The sequence below is a fragment of the Oncorhynchus gorbuscha genome, linkage group LG03 (assembly GCF_021184085.1).
Source record: "Oncorhynchus gorbuscha isolate QuinsamMale2020 ecotype Even-year linkage group LG03, OgorEven_v1.0, whole genome shotgun sequence".
NCBI lineage: Eukaryota > Metazoa > Chordata > Actinopteri > Salmoniformes > Salmonidae > Oncorhynchus > Oncorhynchus gorbuscha.
Genome location: NC_060175.1, coordinates 33,284,622 through 33,308,678, shown reverse-complemented (window position 1 = coordinate 33,308,678; position 24,057 = coordinate 33,284,622). Strand labels below are relative to the sequence as shown.

The following is a 24,057-nucleotide window of genomic DNA, read 5'->3' as shown; positions in this document are numbered from 1 at the left end:
AACTTCACAGGGTGGTGAAAGAGTACATTGATCTTGATGATCCATTCCAATAAATATCAAGGGTCTGATTCTGGTGACATGTTGATCAATGCTTGACTGCAGTTTGACAAATAAAATATTCTAGCTCTTATCCATAATAATCTCATGTAGACTAGCCTACCCACACAGCCTACCTGCACTGTATGCTGTTGGCTAGATAAGGCACATTTGCTATTTAAACGCAACAGTTTGTGACAAAACTATTGGTAGAGTTGAAAATGGGATGGAAACACACTGAACTTTATCTTTTTTATTCGGTACATGAAAACTTATGCGAATAATAACATTTTGTGATTTCTATCCGTAACAAATCCATTTGGTGAAAACACCACTGGTGGGAAAATGCGCACATTTTCTTGATGCAGATTTTAGAATATTAGCATTAAAATCTGTCACAAATTGGATAACAACCTAGCTACTGACAACAGATCAATGGAGGAAGCATACCAGTCAGACATGACTTACTGTAAGTTGAATGCATCTCATCGATTTGCCCCAGACTTTGGTTCTTAGAGAAGACCATAGCCTGCAACACAATTGGACAACAAAAAGACCATGTAAAGTGATCATTTTAACTTCAAGAACACACTAAACCAGGTTGTTTACGAGAGACAACACCTTTTATTGGACATAGTGCCATGTTGGGAACAACAGAAACTATCCGGTGGTCCTGTGGCGCTAGTCAATGATGCCTTGATCCTGTTTTGGTACGTACACATTTGGTTTTCCCCTGCAGTTGGTTCCTAGCCTTCTCGTTGGCCTCCACTTCTTTGGCGATGTCTTTGGCTATTGAAAGAGGATGAACAGAGACCTTTATGACCCTCTGGATCACAGACATGGCTTGTTTATGTGAACTGTTGTTTTTACCACATTAAGGTATATGACCCAGAGACCACTACTGAGGAAATGAAGCATCCTCAGAGATGCACATGAACTATCAAGTGGTTACATTTTTATAGGTGATTTGTACACACACATCTCCTGGCCATTTCATGTCGATTAGTCCGAGCAGGTGCTGTTGGATTAGAGAACCTGTCCGCCGAGGTCAAATATATAAAGTATTGTGTTGTTAACAGCCTTTATCCTCTGACATGCCCAACTACTGACTGGATAGTACAAGCCAAGCGCTAGGTCTAGGAGGACATGCCATTATACACCTAGCATGATCATGTATCAAGGTCACTCACTGACATTCTTAGAGCATGTACAAGTACTGTAATAAACACACTCAAGATATCACAGAAGCATGGCAAAAGGCAAGGCAAGAAAAAATACTTGCTAGAGCTGAAATTATTTAAGTCTTGATAAGAGTAGACTCAAATCATGTGCTAGGCTCAAAGCAGGCCTTGATGTTTCATTCAAACACTGCTTCCCATCAGAGAGGTCTATTCTGTTGTGCTGAACCTCTGACCGTTCCATGCAGAGGCAGGTTCTGTGTCATCATGGAGAAATACTAACTCAGAGAGGACTTGGCAGGGCTGTGACATGGTCTACAGTGCTCTCCGCAAACACAGCCGTCAGTGGGCCTGGCTCTGTACACACCACAATGGGCTGCTGTAAATTACCTCCGCTAGACGCACACAAATTGGAACTAGCAGGTGTGATTTCACATTTTTTCTTGTAAAGGTTTGTCAATCGTGAATAATAGCTTGGAGTCAATAATGGCCAAAACAGTTATACAACAATGGCTTTGAATTGAGGAAAGTATGTTTATGGTGGTTAGAAGACTGATTTGACATTTAAAAGCAGATTTGTACCATCAGCCAAGGTTGACTCCGTCATCGCAATTTTTCACACAGTGAAAATGGCGCTCTTACCTGATTTCGGTTCGAGGGCGTCGCACTGGGCATTGTAGAAGTGTACAAAGTCCTGGTGCCTCCTGACCAGCTGGTCTCTGGTGCCCTGGGCAGAGAGGTGGCACTCCTTCAGCCTCTTCTTCAGCTCCTGCATGGACAGCAGTGTGTATACCAGCTTCCTCATCGGCTTCCTCTTGGCACCTAGGGAGCTGTGCCATATGAAGCCATAGAGAAGATCAGTTTACAACTTGTTATAACATGGTCATTAGACTATTATTCATTCCATGATGAACTACAGTGAGGAAGTTATTGCAGCACTCAGACCTCTGGCTGGCCCAAAAACAGTCCATCATAGGGAGGGCACCACAGAAGAAGACAACATGAATTTAATGTCCATAGTTAACCTTCCAATCCATATAAACTAGTGACTCACAGTGTTTGTCATTTTACACTGATGATGACAGATTGTCTGTCAAAAGAACAGTTACTCAATTATAGCATCTGAGCTCCAAGAGTGTGAGGCTCTCCTTTTCTTTTTTATGGTCAACCTAAGGCCTGATATGCAGGGCGGAGCGAGACTCTGTAATTAAATGATATTGGAGGCCGGGAGTCTCTCCGCTACCACTTGTAAGAACAGACACATATTTGGAGCCAGACATCTTGGCAGCAGTGTACAGTATAAAGCTCTTCACTATCGCTTACCCAGTGGTGTAAAGTACTTAAGTAAAAATACTTCAAAGTTTTTTGGGGGTATCTGTACATTATTTATATTTTGACAACTTTTAGTTCATTACATTCCTAAAGAAAATAATGTACTTTTTACTCCATACATTTTCCCTCCATACATTTTCCCTGACATCCAAATGTACAGGTTACATTTCAAATGGTTAGCAGGACAGGAAAATGGTCCAGCTCACACTTATCAAGACAACATCCCTGGTAATCCTTACTACCTCTTATCTGGCAGAAACCCTAAACACAAATGCTGATTTTGTAAATGATGTCTGAGTGTCGGAGTGTGACCCTGGCTATCCGTAAATAAAATTTAAAAAATTGTGTTGTCTGGTTTGCGTAATATAAGGAATGAGAAATTAATTATAGTTTTACTTTGATATTTAAGTATTTTTGCAATTACATTTACTTTTGAAACTTAGTAAAAGTATTTGGTTTGAAATATACTTAAGTAAGATTTTACTGGGTGACTTTCACTTTTACTCAAGTTTGACAATTGGGTATTTCCACTAATGCGCTGACCACCCACGTAATGCTAATAAATATATTCGGGTTTTATCTGGGCTTTCCAAGTAATTCTGTTTCAGTTCTGTTGTTGTTCCCTTCTCTGCTTTTCAGATAGAAAGTTCATAAGGAGGATTCAGGACAGGACAAGGTTCTGACCACATGGCATCTCTTCATCACCAAGACGCAATGCCTGTATTTATATGAGGTACAGTAGCATTGAAAACTCCTCACCAGCTCCTATTCAGAGCTGTGTGGCAGGTCAAATGTGTTGAAGAGTATAGGGATGTGTGTAATCCATCACTCTGACATCAAGGTCACGAATCAAGGGTTCCGTGCTGTTATGTACACTTCACCAGTTTGATGGAGAATCAAATGGCTCAGGCCTATATTTATCCTACTGTGGAACCTTCCATTAGATTTCTACAGAAATAAACATTTCCAGGTTGACTTCAAATTTGAAGGTAGAGTAGACAGTACTTTCAGCAGAGGAAGGGATATTACATCTCCCCAAACATAAATCTAAACAAAATATACAACTCAGAGACATGTCAAAATAAATCAAAACATAAGTCACATACCTGACCTAGTGCTAGCTTTACATCAAGGTTAATAGAACATTCTAGGGGAATTCTAAGGGACACTCTTTTGAAGTTTCAGCTTAGTTTGGACGTCATCAGTGTCAAGGAAGCCTAAAATAAGTAGAAACGTCAAAAAAGTGAACTCTTGAACCCCTTTGAGATGTGTGTTCAATGGTACCTCCTAAGGCTCTCCTTCTTTTCCCCTTGGGTCAGACAGCTGTCCAGGTGCTTGTTGATGAACTGTTCAAGGATGCCCACAGAACACACAGGACACTCCACTGCAAAACACACACAGCAGGATTTATAGACAAACACACATATAGAAAAGGAGAGAAACACTGTGAGAAAGCCATATTTCAATGCAGCATTGAAATCCAATCATTTTTAAGAGATTATCCAGTACTTGTGTATGCTTTTTAGCCAGTAGTTCTGAAGGTAGTGCTCAACACCCAAAAGTGGTCCCTGGTTACTACATCACATATGTGCAGATACAGTACCAGCCAAAAGTTTGGACACCTACTCATTCCTGGGTTTCTCTTGATTTTTACTGTTTTCTACATTGTGAAATAACACATATGGAATCATGAAGTAACCAAAAAAAGTGTTAAACCAAAACATATTTTATATTTGAGATACTTTAAAATAGCCACCCTTTGCCTTGATGACAGCTTTACACACTATCAGCATTCTCTCAACCAGCTTCATGAGGTAGTCACCTGGAATGCATTTAAATTAACAGGTGTGTTGTTGTTCAAAGTTCTAGTTGGGGACACCCGTTCCCAAGTAGGAACCCCCCCCCCCCCCACCCCCCCACACACACACCCTCAGCTGGAATATGGCGCATGGAACGCAAGAAATATTCCTAAAAATATTTAACCTCCACACATTAACAAGTCCAATAGCTCAAATGAAAGATAAAGTTGTTATCTACCCAGCAAGTCAGATTTCTAAAATGTTTTACGGCGAAAACATAACACATATTTATGTCAAACCACCACCGCAGACATAGCTCATTTGCATAGACAAGTAGGAAAAAATATGCAATCAACAAACGCAGGATTAAAAGAAAAATAATTTCACTAACCTTTTGAAATCTTCATCAGATGACAGTAATATGTTACACAGTACATTCATTTTTTTTTTTCAATAATCTGCAATATATATCCATAAATCTCTGTTTACAATGACGCATCGTTCAAAAAATGCTACTAAAATGTCAGGAGAAATGACGATAGCTGACGTTATCTGCCGGAGCTAACAAGGAATACACATCATAAACTTTGACTAAATATGCATGTTCTACATATGTATAGGAAGATACACTTCTTCTAAATGCAATCGCTGTGTTACATTTATTTTTAACGTTACAGGTTGCGTTCACTAGGCTATACTAGGAGTCGGCGCTCCAAAAGTAGCATTATGGCTCCTCTATCTTGGAGTCCACAGAAACCCAAATTTACCACATAAATATTCCCTTACCTTTGCTGTTCTTCCATCAGAAGACCTGGAAGGGATTATACTTACCAAAACAGCGTTTAGTTTTCAAGTCTGCGTCTTTCGGTTCTCAAAAACGACACATTTCGGTCGAAATGTAGCCAAAAGTCAAGTGGATGCGCACCAAAACGTTGAACTTACATATTATATGTCGAGTAAACTTGTCAAACTATGTTCATAATTAAGCTTTAACATGTTATAAAGGTGCACAGAAATCGTGAGGACTAACAGAAACACAGTCATCGTTTAATCGATCTTGAGGAAAAGACATCACCCGACCAGAGCGCGCATAAGAGTAACCTTTTTTTTTGCGTGACCGAGAGCTTTCAGCACGCTCAAACTCTCGTGAGCGCGCGATTCTCACAATGAGAAGCCCCATTGAAAGCAGGGATCGCGCTGAACACGTAGGGACTGTTCCCAGAGCTGTAACTGGTTGGGAAGGGTGTGTGCGATGACGTCAAAGTTGGGCCAACTTTTCTCATGGCAAGAGATAGTTTGGGAGAATGCATGCCCTGAGTGTTCTGCTTTACATAGAGACAAAATGTAAACAGTTTTAGAAGTTTTAGAGTGTTTTCTATTCGATAATATTTTTTATATGCATGTATTAGCAACTTTTGACAAAAATGTATCCTGTTTAATAAGGGCACCAAATTCCTCCAGTAGGGGCAGTAAACAGCCCTAGCACTAACAGGTTAATGCTTAGATCAGTTGTGTTGTGGCAAGGTAGGGGTGGTATACAGAAGATGGGCCTATTTGGTAAAAGACCAAGTCCATATATGACAAGAACAGCTCAAATAAGAGAGATGACAGTCCATTATTACTTTAAACATTAAGTTCAGTCAATACAGAACATTTCAAAAACTTTCAAAGTATCTTCAAGTGCAGTCACAAAAACCATCAAGCGATATTATGAAACTGGCTCTCATGAGAACCGCCACAGGAAAGGAAGACCCGGAGTTACCTCTGCTGCAGAGGATAAGTTCATTAGAGTTATCAGCCTCAGATTGCAGCCCAAATAAAATGCTTCACAGAGTTCAAGTAACAGACACATCTCAACATCAACTGTTCAGAGGAGACTGCATGAGTCAGGACTTCATGATAGAATTTCTGCAAAGAAACCACGACTAAAGGACACCAATAAGAAGAAAAGACTTGCTTGGGCCAATAAACACAAGAAATGGACATTAGACTGGTGAACATCTGTCCTTTGGTCTAATGAGTTCAAATTTGAGATTTTTGGTTCTAACACATATTGTTTTTCTGAGCCGCTGAGTAGGTGAACGGATGATTTCCGCATGTGTGGTTCCCACAGTGAAGCATGGAGGTGGTGGTGTGATGGTGCTTTGCTGGTGACACTGTCGGTCATTTATTTAGAATTCAAGGCACACTTAACCAGCACGGCTACCACAGCATTCTGCAGTGAAACGCCATCCCATCTGGTTTGCGCTTAGTGGGACTATCATTTGTTTTTCAACAGGACAATGACCAAAAACACCTCCAGGCTGTATAAGGGCTATTTGACCAAGAAGGAGAGTCATGGAGTGCTGCATCAGATGACATGGCCTTCACTATCACCCAAATGTCTTCACTATTATTCTACAATGTATAAAATAGTAAATATAAAGAAAAACCCTTGAATGAGTAGGTGTGTCCAAACTTTTGACTGGGACTGTATGTGCATCATGTCATTGCTCTCTCACTCTGCTGTGTGTGTGCGCATCTTGCTAGCTGTCACTCAGAAGGTGAGTGGCTGAAGCTCATTGACTAGAACTCAAATTGCTAGGGGTCTGTCCCACATGGGGGAAAATGTAAGAAAAATAGAGCAGCACAGCTTCCAGAAAAAGTCGCTTTCAATCTAGGGATTTTGTGGCTAATTGAGGTAAAACAGTAACTCTGCTCATAGATTATGCATGTATGAACTACACATCCAGCTCAAACTGGAAGGTTTAAGAAATACTTAGTAGTCGCCAAAAGGTCCTGAGCACGTCTTTAATGGACAAGAATATTCTACGCAACTAGTAATATGAAAAACAGTACAACCAACATTGCTTTCTCTATGGAGGGCATTTCCATTTTAAGCATAGGCCCATACTGTATCCATTAGAAACACTATGTTTTGGCAGCCAAGTCTCTCATATTCAAAATGTTCCAATGGAAAATAGAAGTAGTGTCTTCACACACACACACAGACAGAGAAGAAGAATTCCTGGAGACAGTCAGTCAGCAGGCAGGCCTTACCTTTAACTAGAGGCTTCAGGTCCTCTGATGAGGACTGTGAAACAGCCAGGGACGCCAGCCCTGTCATGGAGAAGTCAATCTTCTCCATCTTTACAGACACCAGCACCTGGGGCAGTATGTCCTCAATGGGCTCCTCCTTCACAGAGACCTGATGATCAGGGTCTACTATCACAGTCTGTGTAGGACGGGGGCCCTCCTTCACAGTTTGGCTACGTAGAGGAGTGTCAGACAGTCTCTTTCTGCATGGAATAAGTTGCTGTGCTGGTGTGGCCTCTGTAGTGAGAGAAGTTGTGGAGGTGGTGGGCCCCTTTCGGAAAAAGTGATTGAAGATGGAGGCTTCCTTCTTGGGGGCCGTTGTCTGTCTAGGTTTTTTACACTTGACAGATGAGGCCGGGGCCTTCCGGGATATTGGAGGCGAGTCAAAATTAGCATTTGACAACTGCTGTCTGGGATAAGAACATCAGAGCTTTAGTGTAAATAAATAGTCAATCAGTCACAGCAGAGGATTTCACACAAATATGTACAACAACCAAAAATCTCACACACACACAGTGAAACAAAAACACTCACTAAAATGGCTAAACAAAAACAGTTGCATCTATTGAGGTGCAGGATTTCTTGGAGGTCTTGTGGCCCATTGGAAAGAGTAATGTGAGCCCCTTGACAGAAACTGCACATGTCCAATTATCTTGCACTTCCCTGCGAGCGAAAAAGACTGGGCCAGTTGGCCACAATCTTGGAAATGTGGAGAGCAAACAAATACAGCTGGTGCCTGGTAGCTGCAGAGCCATTACTGGGCCATAAAGTGGAATCAATGAGGTGTGCAATGCTCTGCTTTCCATATTGAAACCATTTTATGTCTTTGCTCTGAGCATTAGAGCAGGTCACAACACACTCCTGCACACAGCCCAGCCAGCACCCTCACAGCACACACAATGCGGAGCAGAAAAAGCCATAAATCCCCCACCAGGACTGCTCACAGTACCTTACCCCTTAGTTAAATATAATAGGGTTAGAGCCTTGGGCCAGTAACTAGTTCAAATCGCCAAGCCAACGAGATAAAATAATTTTGTCAATCTTGCCTTGAGCAAGGCACTTAACCCTAATTGCTCCCAGGTCGCAGTCAATAATGGCTGACCCCACTCTCCGGCATGGGATCAGGGGGAGTGGGATATGCAAAAGAATGAATGTCCATTTCACCACACACTGTCCAGGTTATAAGCACCCCTATTTGGCTTCAATCCAGAGACTACAGTGTGTGAGAACCAGCAGGGTCATGGACACATTTAGACACCTTTCAGAAGCAGGGGAAAGCATACATTAACAATAAGCAGCAGTAGACTGGCCGTACAGACAATGCACAGACCAAATCAAAGACTGAATCAATTGAAGTAGGGAAGTGTTGAAACATAGCCTTTATAGTACCAAAGAAGGTCAAGTTGTTTACATCCTTTAGACAGGACTGTGCCATGGTGGTTAAATAACTGCTTGCTAACGTGTTATTTTAATGGGTGGTATATTACATTTCTTTGAAGAATTCCAACATTTAGGCCTAGGCTAATACAATAGATTATTTTTCTAATTATGTCAGTTTTATCATGTACCCCATTAAAACCAAAGCAGAAGCAGTATTGTTGTGTAAAAAGTAAGGGTTACAATATCAATTTTAGTGATACTGAGCCCAACATTACTTGGTAGCTATCAGATCAAAGTCAGATTTAGCAAAGTCCCATCCCTATTCAAAAGTAGAAATCCCTCTCCATACAAAGAACACAACATTGCCTGCTCCACCTAACCTCATTGATAGACAATCAAAATGCCAATACTGGATTATGAGAGTAGATAAAACAGCAGGCCACATAACAGGTAATGACTGCCTACTGTCTTCTAATCAGAGTTACATAATGGTGCCGGAAGGGATGGGTGCCGTTTTACGGGCTCCAAACCAACATCCAGAAGTGGCGAAACTTAAATCTGTGTTACCTAATATTTCTACCAGCATGTCACATGTGCAACCAGAGGGGGGGATAAAATAAAAATATAAATTATTTTTTTTAAACTCTAGACCACCTTCACTCCACACACAGACACATACAAAGCTCAACCTCCATTTGGCAAATCTGACCATTATTCTATCCTCCTGATTCCTGCTTACAAGCAAAAACTAAAGCAGGAAGTACCAGTGACTCACTCAATACGGAAGTGGTCAGATGATGTGGATGCTACAGGACTGTTTTTGCTAGCACAGACTGGAATGTGTTCCGGGATTCATCCAACGGCACTGAGGAGTATACCACCTCAGTCGCCAGCTTCATCAATAAGTACATCGACGATGTTGTCCCCATATTGACTGTACGTACACATATCCCAAATGGAACCCAAGGATTACAGGCAACATCAGCGCCGAGCTAAAGGCTAGAGCTGCCGCTTTCAAGGAGCGGGACACTAACCCGGATGCTTGTCAAAAATCCTGCTATGCCCTCAGACGAACCATCAAACAGACAAAGCATCAATACAGGACTAAGATTGAATCCTACTGTACTGGCTCCGATGCTCATCAGATGTGGCAGAGACGGAAAAATATTGAGCACGACAAAGGGAAATTAAGCCGCGAGCAGAGTCGCAAGCCTACCAGATGAGCTAAATGCCATATATGCTCACTTCGAGCCAAGCAACACTGAAGCATGCATGAGAGCACCAGCTGTTCTGGACGACTGTGATCACTCTCTCCGTAGCCGATGTGAGCAAGGCCTTTAAACAGATCAACATTCAAAGCCACAGAACCAGACGGGTTACCAGGATGTGTACTCAAAGCATGCGCAGACCAACTGGAAATAGTCTTACTTGACTCTCCCTGACAGAGTCTGTAATACCTACATGTTTCAAACAGACCACCACAGTCCCTGTGCAAAAGATGCAGCCCCCAACACCCTGTCGTTCTCAACTAACATCAAGGCGGTGGCCCGTTCCTGTAGGTTCATGCTCTACAACATCAGCAGAGTACGACCCTGCCTCACACAGGAAGCAGCGCAGGTCCTAATCCAGGCACTTGTCATCTCCCGTCTGGATTACTGCAACTCGCTGTTGGCTGGGCTCCCTGCCTGTGCCATTAAACCCCTACAACTCATCCAGAACGCCGCAGCCCGTCTGGTGTTCAACCTTCCCATGTTCTCTCACGTCACCCCGCTCCTCCGCTCTCTCCACTGGCTTCCAGTTGAAGCTCGCATCCGCTACAAGACCATGGTGCTTGCCTACAGAGCTGTGAGGGGAACGGCACCTCAGTACCTCCAGGCTCTGATCAGGCCCTACACCCAAACAAGGGCACTGCGTTCATCCACCTCTGGCCTGCTCGCCCTCCCTACCACTGAGGAAGTACAGTTCCAGCTCAGCCCAGTCAAAACTGTTCGCTGCTCTGGCCCCCCAATGGTGGAACAAACTCCCTCACGACGCCAGGACAGCGGAGTCAATCACCACCTTCCGGAGACACCTGAAACCCCACCTCTAAGGAATACCTAGGACAGGATAAAGTAATCCTTCTCACCCCCCCCCCTTAAAAGATTTAGATGCACTATTGTAAAGTGGCTGTTCCACTGGATGTCATAAGGTGAATGCACCAATTTGTAAGTCGCTCTGGATAAGAGCGTCTGCTAAATGACTTAAATGTAAATGTAAATGTAAATGCCTAAATTATTACCGCCCGTAGCACTCACGTCGGTAGCCATGAAGTGTTTTGAAAAGCTGGTCATGGTTCACATCAACACCAGTACGCCGAAAACCCTAGACCCACTTCAATTCGCACACCACCCCAACAGATCCACAGATTACGCCATCTCAAATCGCACTCCACACTGTCCGTTCCCACCTGGACAAAAGGACACCTATGCGAGAATGCTGTTCATTGAGTACAGCTCAGCATTCAACACCGTAGTACAAAGCTCATCACTAAACTAATGATCCTGGGACTAAACATCTCCCTCTGCAACTGGATCCTTGATTTCTGACAGGCAGCCCCCAAGTGGTAAGGGTAGACAAAAACACATCTGCCACGCTGATCCTCAACACTGGGGCCCCTCAGGGGTGGGTGATTAGTCCCCTCCTGTAGTCCTTGTCCACCCACGACTGAGTGGCCAAGCACGACTCCAACACCATCATTAAGTTTGCTGACGACAGAAGTGGTAGGCCTGATCACCGAAAACGATGAGACAGCCTATAGGGAGATCAGAGACCTGGCTGTGTGATTTCAGGACAACAACCTCTCCCTCAAAGTGAGCAAGACAAAGGAGCTGATCGTGGATTATAGGAAAAGGAGGGCCCAACAGTCCCCCATTAACATCGAAAGGGCTGAAGTGGACGGGGTCGAGAGTTAGGTTCCTTGGTGTCCACATCACCAACTAACTATCATGGTCCAAACACACCAAGACAGTCATGAAGAGGGCCCCTCAGGAGACAAAAGATTTGGCACGGGTCCCCAGATCCTCAAAAAGTCTACAGCTGCACCAGAGAGCATCCTGACCGGTTGCAACAGTGCCTGGTATGGCAACTGCTCGCCATCTGACCTTAAGTCGCTACAGAGGGTAGTGCATGCGGCCCAGTACATCACTGGGGCCAAGCTTCCTGAAATCCAGGACCTATATACTAGGCGGTGTCAGACTGCTCTCTCTGCTACCGCATGGTACTTTGTACTGTATAGGATCAAGAATAGGATCAAAAGACTCCTTAACAGCTTCTACCCCCAAGCCATAGGACTGCTGAACAATTAATCAAATGACCACCCAGACAATTTAGATTGACACCCACCCCTTAGTTTTTACACTGCTGCTACTCACTGTTTATTATCTATGCATAGTCACTTTACAAATTACCTAACCTTCACCCCCGCACATTGACTCGGTACCGGTACCCCCTGTATATAACCTTGTTATTTTCTTGTAGTAAAATACAAATCCAAAATGTACTTTATTTCATTTTCTTAAGTTTTTCTTGAACTGCAATGTTGGTTTGATTTAAATTCCAGACCTTTTGTCCACTACATTTAAAACAGCATCCAATACGAACATTGTAATTCTTCAGAAAACCGTTAGCTACACTTTTCAAAAGGTTGAAAGAGGCAGCACTTGAAAGATTAATCTGCCAAAGTATAGAACATTGAAGTTAATTAAACAAATATCTTCCCTTTGTCCCTGAAAACTGTTCATAGACTAAATGAATGTGCCTGTAATTAGAAGAGAGAGCCAATGAGTTCTGTGTTACTGGTACAGGGAGGAGGCAGTGACGAACACACACACTCTCGAGTTGGGCGATGTCAATCTTTGTCCTATTGTGATTATGTACCCATAAACCTTTGTGATATAGGATGTTATCGACCCCTACCGGCCAACCCCAGCAAAAATATTATTGAAATACATTTTTTTTTAATCAAGTACTAAAACAACCGCCTAAAGCACAAAATCAAATGCTACAACTTGACGAATCATGATGTTACAATGTTAATGAAAGCATAGCAGGGCTCCAGGCTGCGACCATTTTGTTGCATTTTGTGACCCTTTTACTTCAAATCAAATCAAATGTATTTATATAGCCCTTCGTACATCAGCTGATATCTCAAAGTGCTGTACAGAAACCCAGCCTAAAACCCCAAACAGCAAGCAATGCAGGTGTAGAAGCACGGTGGCTAGGAAAAACTCTCTAGAAAGGCCAAAACCTAGGAAGAAACCTAGAGAGGAACCAGGCTATGTGGGGTGGCCAGTCCTCTTCTGGCTGTGCCGGGTGGAGATTATAACAGAACATGGCCAAGATGTTCAAATGTTCATAAATGACCAGCATGGTCGAAATAATAATAAGGCAGAACAGTTGAAACTGGAGCAGCAGCACGGGCTGTGCGAGTTACATTTCTAATTGGTCGCATCAATGTGAGCGGCATATTCTACATGGTCACTTCACTCAAAACGTCTTATTTTATTTTAAGAGGCCTCATGAAATTCTGTGCCTGCCCCTCGAGGATAGCGGTTTCGCTGGGGCCTGCTGCGGTGTCTTGCGAGCCACTCCCCTCTTTCCCGGTGAAAATTATCCGGGAGAATAAAGGTGTTCTGATTGTATAGCATTTTAAAATCCAATTGCTGGTAAAACACAGCTTTCTGTATGTACAGTGCATTCGGAAAGTAGCGACGCTCCCATCCAACCTGACAGAGCTCGAGAGGATCTGCAGAAAAGAATGAGACAAACTACCCAAATACAGGTGTGCCAAGCTTGTAATGCCCTACCCAAGACTCTAAGCTGTAATTGCTATCAAAGCTGCTTCAACAAAGTACTGAGTAAAGGGTCTGGCGTTCAAACAGTTGAAGTCAGAGGTTTACATACACCTTAGCCAAATACATTTAAACTCAGTTTCACAATTCCTGACATTTAATCCTTGTAAAGATACCCTGTCTTAGGTCAGTTAGGATCACCACTTTATTTTAAGAATGTGAAATGTCAGAATAATAGTAGAAAGAATTATTCATTTGAGCTTTTATTGCTTTCATCACATTCCCCATGGGTCAGAAGTTTACATGCACTCAGTATTTGGTAGCATTGCCTTTAAATTATGGGTCAAACGTTTCAGGTAGCCTTCCACAAGCGTCCCACAATAAGTTGGGTGAATGTTGGCCCATTCCTTCTGACAGAGCTGGTGTAACTGAGTCAGGTTTGTAGGCCTCCTTACTCGCACACACTTTTCAGTTCTGCTTACAAATTTTCTATGGGATTGAGTTCCAGGACTTTGTGATAGCCACTCCAATACCTTGACTTTGTTGTCCTTAAGCCATTTTGTCACAACTTTGGAAGTATGCGTGGGGTCATTGTTCCTTTGGAAGACCCATTTGCGACCAAGCTTTAACTTCCTGACTGATGTCTTGAGATGTTGCTTCAATACATCCACATCATTTTCCTACCTCGTGATGCCATCTATTTTGTGAAGTGCACGAGTCCCTCCTGCAGCAAAGCACCCCCACAACATGATGCTGCCACACCTGTGCTTCACGGTTGATATGGTGTTCTTCGGCTTGCAAGCCTCCCCCTTTTTCCTCCAAACATAACGATGGTCATTATGGCCAAACGGTTTCATTTTTGTTTCATCAGACCAGAGGACATTTCTCCAAAAGGTACCATATTTGTCCCCATGTGAAGTTGCAAACCGTAGTCTGGCTTTTTTAAATGGCGGTTTTGGAGCAGTGCATTCTTCCTTAATGAGCGGCCATTCAGGTTATGTCGATATAGGACTCGTTTTACTGTGGATATAGATACTTTTGCACCCGTTTCCTTCAGCATCTTCACATGGTACTTTGCTGTTGTTCTGGGATTGATTTGCACTTTTTGCACCAAAGTACGTTCACCTCTAGAAGATAGAACGCATCCCCTTCCTGAGTAGTATGACGGCTGCGTGGTCCCATGGTGTTTATACTTGCGTAATATTGTTGTACAGATGAACGTGGTACCTTCAGGCATTTGGAAATTGCTCCCAAGGATGAACCAGACTTGTGGTGGTCCACAATTTTTTTCTGAGGTCTTTGCTGATTTCTTTTGATATTCCCATGTCAAGCAAAGAGGGACTGAGTTTAAAGGTAGGCCTTGAAAAACATCCACAGGTACACCTCCAATTCACTCAAATGATGTCAATTAGCCTGTCAGACTCCAACCTAACTGTTTGTAAACTTCCAACTTCAACTGTATGTAAATGTGATAGTTTAGAATGTTTTATACATTTGCAAAAAATGTCAAAATTTTGCTTTCTCATTATGGGGTAGTGTGTGTAGATTGATCAGGGAAAAAAATCTATTCAGTCAATTTTAAAATAAGGCTATAATGTAACAAAATGTCAAAGGGGTCTGAATAACTTACAAATGCACTGTATACATGTGCTCAATAGCAACGATTTTACAACCAAATCAAATTTATTTGTCACATACACAAGGTTAGCAGATGTTAATGCGAGTAGCGAAATGCTTGTGCTTCTAGTTCCGACAATGCAGTAATAACCAACGAGTAATCTAACCTAACAATTCCAAAACTGCTACCTTATACACACAAGTGTAAAGGGATAACGAATATGTACATAAAGATATATGAATGAGTGATGGTACAGAACGGCATAGGCAAGATGCAGTAGATGGTATCGAGTACAGTATATACATATGAGTTGAGTAATGTAGGGTATGTAAACAAAGTGGCATAGTTTAAAGTGGCTAGTGATATATTTTACATCAATTTCCATCAATTCCCATTATTAAAGTGGCTGGAGTTGAGTCAGTGTGTTGGCAGCAGCCACTCAATGTTAGTGGTGGCTGTTTAACAGTCTGATGGCCTTCAGATAAACAGCTTCTATCAGTCTCTCTGTCCCTGCTTTGATGCACCTGTACTGACCTCGCCTTCTGGATGATAGCGGGGTGAACAGGCAGTGGCTCGGGTGGTTGTTGTCCTTGATGATCTTTATGGCCTTCCTGTGACATCGGGTGGTGTAGGTGTTCTGGAGGGCAGGTAGTTTGCCCCCAGTGATGCATTGTGAAGACCTCACTACCCTCTAGAGAGCCTTATGGTTGTGGGCGGAGCAGTTGCCGTACCAGGCGGTGATACAGCCCGACAGGATGCTCTCGATTGTGCATCTGTAGAAGTTTGTGAGTGCTTTTGGGGACAAGCCAAATTTCTTCAGCCTCCTGAGGTTGAAGAGGCGCTGCTGCGCCTTCTTCACGACGGCGTCTGTGTGGGTGGACCAGTTTGTCCGTGATGTCTACTGTCCCATCGATGTGGATAGGGGGGTGCTCCCTCTGCTGTTTCCTGAAGTCCACAATCATCTCCTTTGTTTTGTTGGTGTTGAGTGTGAGGTTATTTTCCTGACACCACACTCAGAGGGCCCTCACCTCCTCCCCGTAGACCGTCTCGTCGTTGTTGGTAATCAAGCCTACCACTGTAGTGTCGTGGGTGAACAGGGAGTACAGGAGAGGGCTCAGAACGTACCCTTGTGGGGCCCCAGTGTTGAGGATCAGCGGGGTGGAGATGTTACCTAACCTCACCACCTGGGGTTGGCCCGTCAGGAAGTCCAGTACCCAGTTGCACAGGGCGGGGTCTCGAGCTTGACGAAGAGTTTGGAGGGTACTATGGTGTTAAATACTGAGCTGTAGTCGATGAACAGCATTCTCACATAGGTATTCCTCTTGTCCAGATGGGTTAGGGCAGTGTGCAGTGTGGTTGAGATTGCGTCGTCTGTTGACCTATCTGGGCGGTAAGCAAATTGGAGTGGGTCTAGGGTGTCAGGTAGGGTGGAGGAGATATGGTCCTTGACTAGTCCTCAAAGGATAATAGAGGTGGATTTGAGATAAGATGCGCGCAAAATGATTATGTGCATTGGCCATTGTGATAGCATAGGCCTCATTGAGCGGTAAGGCTACAACTGCAATGTTTTTTTGGACATTACATTTACTGTTAGATTAATACATGTTACTAGCAGTGGATATTATATTTAGAGTTAGCGATCTAGATATGTTGAGTTTCCATTTACTCAGGTGATGAATTAGTCCCAACAAAATTAGAATCTGATTTTAATGCAGGCAAATTCATCCCTATTGAAAAAACAATGCATGACAATCACTGGATTAGGTGCCCATCAAAATATCTGGATTTAAAAAATGGACTTAGGTGGTAAGCGTGGCAGGGGGCATGGCAATGGGCCAGGTCGGCCCATCTGAATTTAAGAGAAAATTTAAGGAGGACCCCCTCATATTGGTGATGCATACATTTTGAATTCTTTTAGCAAATGTTCCGCAATTCTAGACATTTAGCCATGGAGGCGAGAGAAAATGTTGCAGTTTTAAAGCCAATTTCCTGCAATTCTATGCATTTTGCTATGGCTAATAATGTCCATCTAGCTTTTATTTTGGTGATTGTTAGTTCCAAGATAACATATTATCTACTATCTATTCTACATACTTTATATCTGGTTTTAGTCATTCAAGTTTACAGTGAAAGCATTTTTCCATCCGAAAATATGCAGTACCAGTCAAAAGTTGACACACCTACTCATTCAAGGGTTTTTCTTTATTTTACTATTTTCTACATTGTAGAATAATAGTGCAGACATATGAACTATGAAATAACACATATGGAGTCATGTAGTAACCAAAGTGTTCAATCAAAATATATATTATATATTTGAGATTCTTCAAGGTAGCCACGCTTTGCCTTGATGACAGCTTTGCACACTCTGTATTCCCTCAACCAGTGTCATGAGGTAGTCACCTGGAATGCATTTCAATTAACAGGTGTGCCTTGTTAAAAGTTCATTTGTGGAATTTCTTTCCTTCTTAATGCATTTGAGCCAATCAGTTGTGTTGTGACAAGGTAGGGTTGGTATACAGAAGATAAGAGGGCTATGGTAAAATACCAAGTCCATATTATGACAAGAACAGCTCAAATAAGCTAAGAGAAACGACAGTCCACCATTACCTTAAGACATGAAGGTCAGTCAATGTGGAACATTTCAAGAAAAAAGTTTCTTCAAGTGCAGTCGCAAATATCATCAAGCACTATGATGAAACTGGCTTTCATGAGGACCTGCGACCAGAAAGGAAGACCCAGAGTTACCTTTGCTGCAGAGGATAAGTTCATTAAAGTTAACTGCACCTCAGATTGAAGACTTATCTCCCTCACCAACTTCAAACATCTGCTATCTGAGCAGCTAACCGATGGCTGAAGCTGTACATAGTCTAACAGTAAATAGCCCACCCAATTTTACCTACCTCATCCCCATACTGTTTTTATTTATTTACTTCTCTGCTCTTTAGCACACCAATATCTCTACCTGTACATAGCCACCTGATCATTTATCACTCGAGTGTTAATCTGCAAAATTGTAATTATTCGCCTACCTCCTCATGCCTTTTGCACACAATGTATATAGACTCTCTTTTTTTCCTACTGTGTTATTGACTTGTTAATTGTTTACTCCATGTGTAACTCTGTGTTGTCTGTTCACACTGCTATGCTTTATCTTGGCCAGGTCGCAGTTGCAAAGGAGAACTTGTTCTCAACTAGCCTACCTGGTTAAATAAAGGTGAAATAAAAATAAATAAAATAAAATACTGATGATTTGAAAAAGTGGCAACAAAAAAAAGCTTGCACTGTTTCTTGCCTCAGGGTGGACAGCTGTTCTCTCATCAACTGATCCTATTTTGAAATTAGTTTAGGTTAAGAACGGCCCATTATCAAATGGGCGTGAACAGGGGCAGGGAAAAAAGACAAATCACCTGTATGCACTCGAATAGCAAGTGGAGGCCGTGCGCTTTCTCTGTTTTGTAGCAGCTGAGAAATGAATACAACACTTATTTCACTCCACGCATCAACCACTGTTTGAGGAGCATGCTCTCACTGTCTCAACAGGTGATATTCCTGTTTGAGGAGCATACTGTCACTGTCTCAACAGGTGATATTCTGCCATGTGCTCACCAACCTTGTTCCTGCAGTTACCCAGTACTGAATTTGGGAACCGAAGTGAAATATGTTCAGGAACATCGATAGTAATACGTTTAGTAACATGTCGATAGTAACTGTTGACACCCTGTTTGCATGCTCGAGAATGTAATAAAGGAGTGAGAGAGGATGAGATGGAAACGCATGGTGGTGAGATATTCTGTATAGCTAACTGTATTGTCACCCAATTATTTATCCAAATCTACCAGAAATGCCCTATTCAAAATCAAATTCACAAATTTTAGGCTAACTGTAAGCCGCCCTGTACAATCAATGAACCAACAGCATCATCTAGGGATATACGTTCTCTCCCAGATCATGGCTAGAAATGCTGGAGTGTAGCATAAGGTAACAAGTCCATTCAGTAAGCATTATAACACAGTCCACGTTCAAATGCCATTACTTGAATTTGTTTAATTGTGGAGTATAGGCTACACCAATTATGTACCAAAGACATCTTAACCCTCCTGTTGTGTTCGTTTCATGTTAATTAATTCTGTGTTCCCGATCCAAAATGACCGCCCCATTATAGCGGATTATAAATCCATAATAATACATATTACCACCTAATGTGTTTGATCTTTTATCAACCTAAGATTGTGTGAACATTACAAATTACAAAACATTTTGAACTTCTATTTGCTATTTATGACCTGTAGGCCTCATTGAACTCATTTGAGTTTAAAAAAAGCATAATGTATGGATTATTTGACTATAACAAATACTCAAGATGAAACATATTGTGCTATTTATCACAGACTACTTTGTGTCAAAGTTTAACAAGGACTCTCTCCTCACCAGTGTCATGATCAAAGATATGATCAAGAGCATCACATACAGTATATCGTATGGTCATTGTGCTGCCACAGAATAAATTGTGAGCAAGGCCTCAAAAAAGCTTTATATACCAGAGCTGCGAGAAAAGTTCTATATATTATTGATGTTATGATTGTTTGTGAGAATCCCAACAGGTGTGGTTCCTATGGGGGAAAGATTCTATTGGGGAAAGGTTCCCATGGGGGTTGCCATGGAAGCCAAGAAGGGGAGTGAGGTGTGTGTGTGGTCAAACACACATGCATGTGGGAGTCTGGGAGAGGAAGTGTGTACATCTTATGAATGGGCATGTGCCTGAACTCAATTTTATACACTAATTGTAGTCCCACCCATTCATTTCTATTGACCGGTCATTTCTGACCGGGAACACCACAGGTGTACAAAAGTTAAGTAAAATATCAAAATGTATTTTGTGTGTTCGAATGCCCTATGTGGACAAAGTCATGAAACCTTATGACAATCAGATTAAATTAACTACATTTTTCAGAGCGAAGACTTGTAAATCAGTCCAATTCGACCAGAACACAGCAGGAGAGTTAAATCAGTTGTGTTTGATGTTTTTCTGCCATGCGTAATATACAATACACAGCCTACCGCATAACAGCACAATCATAATTTACATTTGTTTTTTGGGGGGGCGGGCTCATAAGCCTATGCATATGATCTGATTTGCATATGCAAGTTTTGAATTAATCATCACCTTAGAAAGTGCTGTCCATTTCACTGTATTAGGCTTTGAAACAACATCCACAATAACCATGTTATACACTGTTTCAACCTGCTGTCAAACTTATTTCTTCAAATTGACCATCACAGTGAAGTAAGTTTTAAAAGTATGTTTGATGTCATTTCGATTGCATTTGCATTGATGTCAGAGTGGTTTGAGGGACAAGAGAGCCCTGAGAACAAGGGGCAAGATTCACAAAACCTTCTTAAGAAATGTCTTCTTAACTGCCATTTTTTCTTTAACTATAGACTTAAGAAAGTTAAGCAAAGTTGCTATTCCTCAAAAAAGTTATTGAAAATTATCTTGTGCCATTTCTTATGTTTCTCCTTATGCAAAAAGTTAAGAAATTAGATTCTTGAAAAATAAAGTTATTGGAAATGTTCTTAAAATCCAGGATAGCTAAAACCCTGGTCTTAAACTCAGGGCAAAGAGAGAGAAAAGTTCAAAGCAATTGAAATGTTTAATTCCCTCACAAACTTCTGAACGTTTCAGTATTGATTATTTTAAACCCAAGAACATGTTTTAGCACATTTCCAACGGAGATTACTGTTCTAACATGATTGCCATTGTTAGCTAGCTAAATTGGTTGCCTAGAAACAAACATCTTAAGGACGTACATCTTAAGTAGACATTCGTAAGAAACTCATTCAAATCTTAAAATCTTACGGTATTGTTGAGGAATTGCACTTACGAACTATCTTATGAACTCTTTTTTTTCTTCTTAAGCAGTATTTGCGCAAGAAGTGTTTTGTGAATCTGGGCCCAGGTCATTTGGACCTGATGGCTGTAAGTTCGGTACTAAAAAACATCCCCAACAACAACATGGAGTGGAGATGCAATCTACTGCAGAGATAGTCTGCAGAGTTCTGTCATGCTATACAGGTCTCTGCCCAAAGAGTTTGAACTCCTACGTTTAAAAATCCACCATTCTAGAAATAAGTCTAACTGTTGCCGCTTGTTATAGACACCCCTCAGCCCCCAGCTGTGCCCTGGACACCATATGTGAATTAATTGCCCCCCATCTACCTTTAGAGTTCATACTGTTAGGTGACCTAAACTGGGATATCCTTAACACACCGCCATCCCACAATCCAAGCTAGATGTCCTCCTTATCACACAAATTATCAAGGAACCTACCAGGTACAACCCTAAATCCGTAAATGTGGGCACCCTCATAGATATCATCCTGACCAACATGCCCTGTAAATACACCTCTGCTGTCATCAACCAGGATCTCAGCGATCACTGCCACATTGCCTGCATGCGTAATGGGTCCGCTGTCAAAAGACCACCCCTCATTACTGTCATGCGCTCCCTAAAACACTTAAGCGAGCAGGCCTTTATAATCGACCTGGCACGGGTATCCTGGAAAGATATTGACCTCATTCCATCAGTAGGGTTTACCTGGTTATTCTTTAAAAGTGCTTTCCTAACCATCTTAAATAAGCATGCCCCATTTAAAAAAAGGTAGGACTAAGAACAGATATAGATAGCCCTTGGTTCACTCCAGACTTGACTGCCCTTGACCAGCACAAAAACATCCTGCGACGTACTGCATTAGCATCGAATAGCCCCCGCGATATGCAACTTTTCAAGGAAGTTGGGAACCAATATACACAGGCAGTTAGGAAAGCAAAGGCTAGATTTTTGAAAGAGAAATTTGCATCCTGTAGCACAAACTCCAAAAAATTCTGGGACACTAAAGTCCATGCAGAATAAGAGCACCTCCTCCTAGCTGCCCACTGTACTGAGGCTAGGTAACACCGTCACCACACCTGACCAAGCACGAAGAAGCATGGGGCCTTCAACCAAAGCCAAGAAAAGAGGTCTCCCAGGGGACAACATCACAGGTGCTAGTAGTGGAGGAGGAGGATGAAGTGGCAAACCTCGCTGATAACGAACAGCCCGGTACTAGTGGGGCTGGGGTCGATCTGAATCCAGAGGACAACGATCTAGAACCAGCAGACCTGGCAGAGTCCTTGACTAATTTTGGGACGGCCCAAAACCAGGATCCAACCCTGCAACAAGCCAGAGCAGATGTGCAGGTCGTAGATGGTATTCCCACAAATGGTGGGATGATGCCTAATAGTTTTCCCCACTTCATCATGAAAAAGGGTTTGGTGTACAGAGTCTCGAAAATAGGGGTTGATGTGGTGGAACGGTTGTTGGTTTCCACTCGGTACCGGAGGACAGTACTGGATCTAGCTCATGGGCACATTCTGGGTGGACACCTTGGTATCGATAAAACCCGAGACCGGATTATAAGGAGGTTTTACTGGCCAGGAATTCAAGCTGAAGTGGCTCGGCATTGTGGAGAGTGCCCGGAGTGCCAGTTAACAGCTCCCCGACCAGCGTTTAGAAGCCCGTTAGTGCCACTCCCCATAATCGAAACGCCATTTGAGAGGATGGCGATGGATTTAGTGGGCCCACTACCCAAATCCGCCAGAGGGCACCAATACATTCTGGTCATTCTAGATTATGCCACTCGCTACCCAGAAGCCATTCCCCTTCGGACGATGACTTCCAAAAATATCGCAAAGGAATTAGTGCTCTTGTTCACCAGGGTAGGGGTTCCAAAGGAGATCCTTACCGACCAGGGGACCCCCTTTATGTCCCGCCTTATGGCGGACCTTTGTAAACTGTGGCAGGTGAAACAGTTGAGGACATCGGTTTTACCATCCTCAGACGGACGGGCTGGTTGAGAGATTCAACCGAACCCTGAAGTCAATGCTCAGGAAGGTAATCGAAAAGGATGGGAAAAACTGGGATTGCATGTTGCCGTATCTGATGTTTGCCATTAGAGAGGTTCCTCAAGCCTCGCTGGGGTTTTCTTCCTTTGAGCTGGTATATGGGAGACATCCCCGGGGAATCTTAGACATCGCCCGGGAAACATGGGAGCACCAATCCACCCCGTATACTAGTGTCATAGAGCACGTCACAGCAATGCAAGACAGGATAGCCACAGTCATGCCCATCGTCAGAGAGCACATGAGACAAACACAAGAACACCAGCGGCACACTTATAACCAGCAGGCTACCCGGAGGGAATTTCAACTGGGAGATAAGGTGTTAGTGCTGATCCCCACGGTAGAGTGTAAACTACTAGCCACATGGAAAGGACCATATGAAGTACTGGAGAGAATAGGAGAAGTCAATTATCGGATCCGACAGCCAGGTCGACGGCCCCAGGAACAGATTTATCACATAAACCTGTTAAAAGCATGGATAGAGAGAGAAACACTAATGGTCACATACCCCACACACATTCAGGAGACAGCCGAAGTAAATATTTCACCCACTCTGTCCCCAGCGCAAGTAAAGTAAAGTAAAGACCCTGATCCAGAAAAACAGATGTGTTTTCAGAGGTACCTGGCCGAACTGAGGTTACAGCTCATAATATCGTTTCCCTACCAGGGAGAAAAGTGAGTATGAGGCCATATCGGGTACCCGAGGCTCGACGGGCCGCGATTAGAGCAGAGACTGAGAAAATGTTGACAGCTGGAGTGGTCGAAGAGTCACATAGTGAGTGGTCTAGCCCAATTGTGATGGTCTCCAAGCCCAATGGGTCTTTGCGGTTCTGTAAAGAAGGTAAATGAAATCTCGAAGTTTGATGCCT

At 42.7% G+C, this 24,057-nt stretch overlaps 1 protein-coding gene across 2 annotated transcripts in view; it reads right to left on the bottom strand.

Annotated features, from left to right (window-relative positions):
- Window positions 1–24,057, bottom strand: part of LOC124031245 (E3 ubiquitin-protein ligase RAD18-like) — a 106,877-nt gene that overhangs the window by 75,399 nt on the left and 7,421 nt on the right. For both annotated transcript variants that reach the window (XM_046342297.1, XM_046342298.1), the window contains exons 5-9: window positions 7,385–7,830; window positions 3,831–3,930; window positions 1,857–2,044; window positions 755–825; window positions 505–565 (exon numbers count right to left, since the gene is read on the bottom strand). In XM_046342297.1, coding sequence (XP_046198253.1) covers window positions 505–565; window positions 755–825; window positions 1,857–2,044; window positions 3,831–3,930; window positions 7,385–7,830 — 866 coding nt within the window. The remainder of the gene's footprint in view (window positions 1–504; window positions 566–754; window positions 826–1,856; window positions 2,045–3,830; window positions 3,931–7,384; window positions 7,831–24,057) is intronic.